Here is a 9,990-nt window from a genome sequence, read left to right on the forward strand (position 1 = left end):
ATATAACATGACTATGTAGAGAAGACTAACTCTAAAAAGATGATCAATCGAAGATGGAAGGTGTTGTCATGGCCTCAGAAAATAGGAATGACAAATGTCTATATGGTAAATAATCCATCTCACCAAAATGCATAGGTATCTAGCCATTGCAATCACCTAGTACATAGGATCAAATACTGAATACATAGCTCACTCCATCGAACCAAGAAAGAAATAGAACCAACATAAACCCCCTATAATGTTGAGAGGTAAGACATGAACACTAAAACTAAATGTAATATATCCTATAGAAAGAAGAACCACGAACATCGAGTGCAAAAGAAGTACAAATACCTATAATGACACATGTCATCGACACATCATGAGGCTAATGTCATGGAAGGAACACTCACATGACAAAGGAAGATGGAAAATATGGCCAACATGAAATCCCCCAAGGCACTTTATAATGTCGTGCGAGTACAACAAAATACAAAGATGTGCAAAATCTCAAAATGTAATAGAGTGACACTTTATCTCAGTGTGTTTGCAAAAACACTACAACAGGATATCAACAAAGATCAAAAGAGACATAAGGTTGATAATACAAGAGATGGTACAACCCATGAGAAATCATCTAAAACAAAAAAAATCGATCTCCAAACATGAAACAACCAAGATATCCACCATAATGTAAAAAAGAAAAAAATTGAATGGGATGTGCTTGGACCATAATCTAGAAAATAGAATGTCTCAAGATATGTCTCCTAAAGTGAAAAATAGAACCTCTAACTTGTACTACATAAAATGGAAACCAAACAACATCAAAAGTCCAAATAAATTGCACCATTGTAACGGTGAGGTAGTTCTGAGCTCGTTCCAATGGTGCAATTTATTTGGACTTTTGATGAGCAAAAGGAGAAATTGTTTTTATCAAAAGTGAATGAATAAATTACAAAGAGAGATTGTCCTTATAAAAGGAGATCAAAATCGTAACATGAATCTAACCTAAGGAGGCTATCACAGGAGGCCATCACACCTAGTGTGGAACTCAACTCCCTCAAGAGGCCATCACATTATGCCCTTGTAATAGTTTTCGCAAAAGACTGCAAATGTACAGACACCACACCCTCGCACCAATTTATTAAAGACGTACAAGTGTTCACTTATCTTAGCATTAAGTTTTATTATCATATTTATTAATTTTGGTTATCACCTGTTTAAACCTCTACACATTACCTTGTTGATCACTTCCAAGCCAAGCTACATGAGAGAAGTCACTCCACACATCTACCCTACATACCCATGCTCATCACACAATGAGTGCCCATAGGCAATGCAAGTTTCCAACCTAACCCCCAAATGAACAATCTCTCAAATGGTCTATATCTGGGACTTTGAGTCTTGCAAGATCTCACCATACACACATGCATGTGCTCATGTGTAGGCACAAGCAACTTCATGAATATAATCACATAATACCAATGCAAGGGTTGTATATGAGAACTGTAGCAAATGATCTACAAGCATAAAATGCTCACTCAACTAGCCTAAATATGGGAGTATGGATTCTACACGAATTCCAATGATGATAAATTAAAATAATGGTCAGATTAGAAACCTAACATACATTCTTAATCTACAACCAAATTAAGTGTCAAGAAATGCCCAAGAAAATTGGGTGGCACACAAAATGAGGTGATGTAAAAATTGCTCAAAAATCAACGTTATAAAAAATAAATGAAATTAAAACTCATTATCCAAAAAGTTTCTAGATTCCCAAAAATCAAATAAAAATCGAGTTCCAAGCTTGTATGCAAAAACGGTCAGCATAACAGCATGAAGCTTCAAAATAAAACCCTAAAAAATAATCAAATGTTTGCACCCACCCAACCAAGTAGAACTAGCATACCAAAATAGAGGAGAACACTAGTTCTCAACCTCCAACCATTTACTATCAAAAATAAAAATTGAAACGGGCCAAAACTATTAAAATAGAAAGGCCCTACCTCATAGCCAAAAGGGCAAAAATGGGAATTGGCGCCAAAAAATAACATACGTGCCAAAGTTGATGAAATGCACGACAAAAGAGAAGTTTCCCTCTCTGAATCCAAAAAGCCTATTCTTGCAGCAACCCCACGAGAAAAGCTCACCCAATGAACAAAACTCTAAAAAGCTCACAAGGGGTTTTCAAGAAGAATTGCTCCAAAAATCCTGAATTAAAAATGTGAAAAGTGAGTATGAACTCACTTTTAGCCAATATATGCACTTTTACAAAGTGACATATAAATTAGATTATTAATATAAAATAATCTAATTAGCTCCCCTAACCCAAATAAAATCATGCAATTCCAATTAAATTGGAATTCAAATACAAAAATTAGTCGGAAAATAAAATAAATTAAACAATTAAATAAAATCCTTCCAACCCATTAAATCAACATTTAATTAATATTTTCCACGGCAAATGTTGATTCCTAAATACATAGACACACTCACAGGTCTAATCACATAATGCATTATGAATCTGAAATTACCAATTACTGGAGGGTTAAAATAACAATATATAGATACATCACCCATATAGGGACGATATTGGCTCAACATGAAAAAGATCTCATCACTAACTCCATTTGTCACTGCCGGAGATATAAGTCATGAACATTAAATGGACACAATCAAGTGTAGATGCACAATAAATAATAGTTGAAGCAACAATTACATGAAATCATGTAATTAAAGCATCTAATTAATTTCATTTAAATAATCATTTAAGTAGCTCATTTTGCATAAATTACTAAAATGAATAAGTAAATATATGTAGCACATAATTCCATGAATCTAATATGGATTGCTCATTTCCAATTATTCCAAGCATTTAATAATGGAAATAATAACTAGTTACTCAACAACAATGAAGGCACAATAAACACATAAGTCAACATGGTCAAACACATGAGTAAACATTGTTGTAGGAACCTAGTCAAGTGCAATCAGACAAATAATACATAGTGCGACCATTGTTCCCATCTCAAGGTAATCATACACATTGTGATACTATATCGATCTAGATAACCACTAGCACAAACCTCAATGAAACCATCAAGTACGTCATAATCTCATAAATCAAGTATAAGCATAATCAATCCAATTGATAGAATAACATAAATCCAATCAACATGAGGGTGTTGACCACTCATGGGTCCTAACAAGATCACTCACAAGGGAACAGCATCAAAGTTGCATCCATCAAACTTACATAAATCAAATAGAAGAAGTACTCCAATTGCAAATGAATTGAAAAATGAAGAATAATTATGCCAAAGGTGTACCTATTCTGAAGTGGATCAATTTACTTCAATATCAACAACATAAACAGCAACAAATAAGATGCAAGAAAATGGAAACAACGTTCACTATTTAATTCTTATTATTTTTCATTGGTTGAAAAGAGCTCGTTAACGATCCTGACACTATAGAACACACAACTATAGCCATTCATTTTGAGCTTTTGAGGGAATCTAATGATGCAGGAGGTTTCTAACGTGTTGTGGTACCATATTTTGTTGGAATACCTAGTTTGGGATCCCCTCCAACACGTGCCAATGGCGAGAATGTTGGTGATGACCACAAATAGAATCCCCAACAACACAGACACTATGAACATCACCACCTTCTGTAGCCAGGTAACAATACCCTTACAACATGAAAGAGAGTAGTTAATGGTTGCATGACATGTAGAGAATCATTGCCCACATCTACAATTAGGCCCTCAAAATCTAATGATTAAATCCATGATCGTTCCCCAACCATAAGAACCACATCCTCCAAAAGGAATGTGAATATGTGAAGGTCAACCATAATACAAGCAAAAATAGATCTACTCACCTCGCATATCCACCTTTGAAAAATAGCCAATGGAGTTGTGTATGACCTCAAAATAAGAATCCTCTCAAAAGTAAAGGAAAAGATTTGACAAATGGGTCGATACTAAAAAATAATGAAATAACTTCTGCACAAGAAAAGAGCTCAATGTTACCCGAGAAAATTGATTTCCAAGACTTTCAAACCTAACAGCGCAAATCTAGAAGGGAGGGTCAGAAACCAAAAAATCTACAAATCAAACCATGTTGCTGGTAGAAATCCACATTGTCCACCACTTTTGAACCACAAACCACCATGGGCAATAGGAAGAGCATTCACCCTTGAAGGGACAGATTTAAGAGCTTAATGAGCTTAAGGGGCTTTCTAATGAATGGTTCATAAGGCACAACACTTGGTGAAGGCTTTGCAAATGGGGTTGCAAGATTTGGGTTTAACCATGGAGGAAACTCGATAGTTAAGCACACTCAGGTTGGAGTAGTATTGGGATGGGTGACCTCCCAAGAAGTCCCGGTGCTTCACCCCTATGAGCATCACCTAGATCCAATGAGTGCTAAGTGTTCCATTTATTCTCATGAGAGATGGATTCATGTTGAATCACTACTCATGAAACATGGGTCAATGAGTTTGACTCAAAATCACACAGTTTAATTCTGCTAGCAATATCATAGTTTGACTTATTGTGGAAATTATCTCCTACTTATCAATTGATGAGCTTAAGGGGCTTTCTAATGAATGGTTCATGAGGCACAACACTTGGTGAAGGTTTTGCAAATGGGGTTGCAAGCTTTGGGTTTAACCATGGAGGAAACTTCGTAGTTAAGCGCGCTCAGGCTGGAGTAGTACTGGGATGGGTGACCTCCCGAGAAGTCCCAGTGCTTCACCCCTGTAAGCATCACCTAGATCCAATGAGTGCTAAGTGTTCCATTTATTCTCATGAGAGATGGATTCATGTTGAATCACTACTCATAAAACATTGGTCAATGAGTTGGACTCAAAATCACACAGTTAAATCCTGATAGCAACATCACAATTTGACTTACTGTGAAAATTATCTCCTACTTATCAATTGATGAGCTTAAGGGGCTTTCTAATGAATCCTGATAGCAATATCACAATTTGACTTACTGTGAAAATTATCTCCTACTTATCAATTTATGAGCTTAAGAGGCTTTCTAATGAATGATTCATAAGGCACGACACTTGGTGAAGGTTTTGCAAATGAGGTTGCAAGCTTTGGGTTCAACCATGGAGGAAACTCTGTAATTAAGTGTACTCAGGCTGGAGTAGTATTGGGATGGGTGACCTCTTGGAAGTCATGGTGCTTCACCCCTGTGAGCATCACCTAGATCCAATGAGTGCTAAGTGTTCCATTTATTCTCGTGAGAGATGGTTCATGTTGAATCACTACTCATGAAACATTGGTCAATGAGTTGGACTCAAAATCACACAGTTAAATCCTGATAGCAATATCACAATTTGACTTACTGTGAAAGTTATCTCCTACTTATCAATTGATGAGCTTAAGGGGCTTTCTAATGAATCTTGATAGTGAGCTTAAGGGGCTTTCTAATGAATCCTGATAGCAATATCACAATTTGACTTACTGTGAAAATTATCTCCTACTTATCAATTGATGAGTTTAAGGGGCTTTCTAATGAATGGTTCATAAGGCACAACACTTGGTGAAGGTTTTGCAAATGAGGTTGCAAGCTTTGGGTTCAACCATGGAGGAAACTCCGTAATTAAGCGTGCTCAGGCTGGAGTAGTATTGGGATGGGTGACCTCCCAGGAAGTCACGGTGTTTCACCCCTGTGAGCATCACCTAGATCCAATGAGTGCTAAGTGTTCCATTTATTCTTGTGAGAGATGGATTCATGTTGAATCACTACTCATGAAACATGGGTCAATGAGTTTGACTCAAAATCACACACTTAAATCCTGATAGCAATATCACAGCTTGAGCATAGCTCTTTCCACCAATGGTAGAGAGACAAGAGAGAACCCCACCAATCAACATAAAAATGATCACCCACAACCAATCATTCAGAAAAAAACACTCAATAGGTTCAAAACCAGCCCCCGTATAGAAGGACAAGATAATGTTTTACCTTTTAATTGATTTTCTATGCTTCATCCAGAAAAATGATTTGTATCCATTTAAACTCGTGTTATTGTAGCCACAATTAGTACATAAAAAATATAACTATTTTTACTCTGTACCAAACAGGGCCCAACTATTGAATCCTCTCCATGCTATTTTCAGAAAGGAAAAGTAACTTGAATAAATTATCATTAAAGAAACCTGTTCCAATAAGAAATGAGAGGAAAAAGATATCCAGACCAATCTAATAAACGCAATGGCCTCCTCCCATCATCATATCCATTTTTACTTTTATCATCATATCCATCTTTCTTTTCCTTTTTCTTCATCATATCCATCTTTAACAAAAAGGATAACATCTTTTAGAAGCAGTAAAAGCACAAAGAAGACATTTCTTTCCATCACAGCAAAACTCAAAAGAAATCCCATTGAATAATAGTTGATTGACCAAACATACAGAGGCCAAGAAATGGCCTCTTGAACAAAACAAAAAACTAACTCAAGAAACAGCTTTCACAGCCGGCTGAAATCCCTCTATAACACCCATCAACAAATCCATAAAAACCAAAACTAAAGAAACCCTAATACAATGGAGTACAAGAACAGCCCAAATGCAGACAATGCAGCAGCTTTAATTGTCTTCTGAGACGCACCATTTCTCTGAGCAGGCGGTGGAGGTGAGATGAGAGGAATATCAGAGTTAAGTGGTGGCTCAGAAAATGGCGGTGGCGGAGGATGCCTCAAACTTGGCGGAAGCCCTTCTCCAACACTCACATTCGCCTCAAACCTCAACCCTGCAACACATTCAATCCCACCATCTGCACTTGAAAAGAAATAGTTCATCCCCGCTATAACCAACGGAACATAAACCGTAACATTGTCATTAGGCTTGTTGGGATCCGTTAACAAAAACACGGAAGTGTCATCATCGGAGGAGTCATCATAATTACAATTTTCATATGTCGATGCATTGTATGTCTGTATAACAGAATGGTTGTAGTTGGTTTTAAAAACTGCAAACAGATCAAACAAAGTCAAGATCTGAAAGTTTAATAAAAATGGGTGAAAAATTGTTACCCAATTAAATCCAGGAAAAACATAAAGAAACTATACTACAATGGTAATTTGTGAGCTTCTGAAGTCTTAGAACAATACTAGGATGGTAATTTATGAGCTTCCGAAGTCTTAGATTCGAATCTACTCAAACTTAACACAATACTACGATGCTAATTTGTGGACTTATGAAATCTTAGATTCGAATCTACTCAAACTTAACACAATAACTTGAACCCATAACCAATCAAAAAATGTTGACTGAATTCAAATCTTCTAAATGACTTACTCAAATAATCACCGAGGCTAAAAGTCTGATTTTTAGCCCATTTGCTGTAATCAGCTGCGGTAGTGTTACTCTGATCATCATATGACCAACCGGCGGCGCCGCCTACTGTGAAATTTTGATAGGCTTCTGCTCCACCTGCAATGTATGACATGAAAAAAATACATGCAACAGCCCATAAACCATAGCCCATTTCCATAACTCCAGATTTAAAAGGCTGTGATTTGACGGATTGATAAGCTGCTATTGTTTTTCCATTGAAAACGGAAAATAGAACTTTGTGCAGTTCAGATATGAGCGATCTGTTAATGGGTGGACAAATGAATTACAAACGATCTGTATTTCAATCTTTGAATATCTTACAATATATGGGATTGTTCATATAGAAGGCACCTTCTTGCCCTACAAGAATTGTACTTGAAACCATTGTTTTAAAATATAGATTCACCTATTTGACATAATTTTTAGGCCAGATAAAATGTTGTGCTTATTAATAACTGCTGACTGACACCAAGGTATATATTAATGGTAGATGAATTTTACATCGCAAATGGTAAATAATTCTTCTATAAACTTCACTTTGTGAATGGTTGTCAAAAAGATTTGTTTTGTATTGGAAATGAAAGTTGATTCTTTTATAATTCAGATATGAATGGTTGTTTAAAAAATCTACATTTAAGTTTAATATATCATACATAAAGAGTCAAACTGGACACAAACAAGATACCCATACCGCATGTTGTAAGATGTGAACTTTCTCTTTTGAAAATATAAACTCGACAGAATTGACTGGGTTTTTAAACCACATAAAATGGTGCTTACTTCATAACTACTCACTGATAGCAATGCATGCATCAATTGTATTTCCATTTTTTATACAGCTCTGAATCCGTCTTCACTATTTTCATGGCTAATATTCTGCAACCGACACCAGCAAGTACCTACCACTTTGATTTTAGTTATACCAGTCAATTTGCTGATGCCAATCAAGACTCTGCTATTTTATGAGTTATTTTGTTACATTTCAAATTAAATGTGTACCTCAGAACTTATCTGGCCAGGGTGTTTTAAGTAGAGTTGGCTGCTCCGAAAGTCAACCAGTATAGGTAATTAAACAAGGATGGTTTAGGGCAAGCCTAAATATCGATGGTTGTAAGGGCTGTTTTTATGAAGTGTTCGGTTATACTTTTATAAAATTGTAAATAAGATATACAGCAAAAGATTCAATTATTATGCTTAATTGTTACTTTTAAAAGAATTTTAAGAATGAAAACATATATACTAATAGATATTCTTATAGTTTTTATAATAGTGTAATAGATATATTTTATTTTATGATATCAATGTTAAAATATAAATTTATTTAAAATGATTTAAAATAGTAAAATCTGATATTTTAACATAGTCAATCTCCAACTATGATAGAATGAATTGAGTGTAATTAAAATTTAAGTACAATAATGAATGTACCATTCGTATAGGTAGGAAAACTAAACAAAGGAAAGGTCAAATTTATAAACTTAATAAATATCTATTTTGTATATCCCACCAAAAGTTGATGTAGGCAAAGAAAGACCAAGAGGGTCTAAATGTACCTTATCTATTGTCAAAGAGGATATGTATATTTTCACTGGTGTCCTTCATGTCCACAAGATGACATTCACAAAATTGACCAAAAATAAATAGCAATTACTCATCTCAAGGAGCTCTCTAGAAGATGATGTATGGCCTACAACTACCATGTATTCATCGCAAATATTTACCTCTCAAAGATTAACTATATCCTACTACATACCACTCAATTAATCATCTACGATGAATTTCTATCATACCCCCAATTATAACTTGTTGTGGTTCCACAATGCACGCCCCATTTCTAATCGAAATGGGCACCCCCTACTTTCTTTTTTGGCTTTTCGGAGCCCTAGTTCGAGGTCCGAGTCCTTTTGAGGTTTTACCTAGTGCCTTAGTTCACGTCTAGGTTCCGACTAAGAAAATTCAATAGTCAAAAAAATCAAAATCCTAAGAAGAAATTCAAATAGGTCTTTTGCGAAATTAAAAGGGTGCACCAATGCACCTAATTTGGTGTGCTAGTGCGCCAAAAGTAAGGGACACATCACCTTTAGTAATGCGCACCTGCACAACACCAAAGGCAGGTGGGATCTATATAACCCCCCACCCCCCTTTTCCTCATCACTTTTCTTTTATTTCACATCCTTCAACTTGTTGTCCCCGCAACTTCGCAGCACACTAGGTGTGCCATCTCCACCCTTCTACTTAACATCCTACAAAACACACAAAGGGAAAACATTAAGTCAAAAAGGTGCGATGCATACCTTTTTGCATTGAAACCCATTAAAAAAATTTAAAAACTTAAGAAAAGTCTTTAAAAACATGAAAATGCAAGGGGTGCGCAGTAGCACACCTGCTTAGGTGCACTATTGCGCACACCAATAAACTAACCTAAACTTGCATTAAAATGAATGGGTGCGCCATGAGGTGCGCTAACACACATCCATCTCAAAGAAAACAATAAAAGCCATCAAGTGAGAATGAGGTGCGCTAATGCGCACCTCATAATTGAAATTTTGCTTAGAAATTCAACACACCAAGCGCATCTAATAGGTGCGTCAGGTGTGCCAATTTTCTTTTTTGCATTTCAGGGCTTTTGATCTAGGTTTTTTTT

General features: G+C 35.9%; 1 protein-coding gene across 1 annotated transcript; it reads right to left on the reverse strand.

The window, feature by feature from the left end:
- Window positions 1-6,360: 6,360 nt before the first annotated feature.
- On the reverse strand, window positions 6,361-7,799 carry LOC149531101 (early nodulin-like protein 18). Its single transcript, XM_089810239.1, has 2 exons — window positions 7,308-7,799; window positions 6,361-6,978 (listed from the first exon to the last, which is right to left on the reverse strand). Exons 1-2 carry the CDS (start codon window positions 7,501-7,503, stop codon window positions 6,536-6,538), a joined length of 639 nt encoding a protein of 212 aa, XP_089666365.1. The 5' UTR covers window positions 7,504-7,799; the 3' UTR covers window positions 6,361-6,535.
- Window positions 7,800-9,990: the final 2,191 nt, after the last annotated feature.

The sequence above is a fragment of the Cupressus sempervirens genome, chromosome 11 (assembly GCF_028749045.1).
Source record: "Cupressus sempervirens isolate cs-2001-9-10 chromosome 11, ASM2874904v1, whole genome shotgun sequence".
In the NCBI taxonomy this organism is placed as follows: domain Eukaryota; kingdom Viridiplantae; phylum Streptophyta; class Pinopsida; order Cupressales; family Cupressaceae; genus Cupressus; species Cupressus sempervirens.

Excerpts from the sequence above, each read along its gene's own strand:
- LOC149531101 (XM_089810239.1), bottom strand. The coding sequence starts at position 7,503 with ATGGAAATGGGCTATGGTTTATGGGCTGTTGCATGTATTTTTTTCATG. Across the intron at positions 6,979-7,307 it reads TAGCCTCGGTGATTATTTGA|TTTTTAAAACCAACTACAAC; the intron begins GTAAGTCATTTA and ends ATCTGTTTGCAG.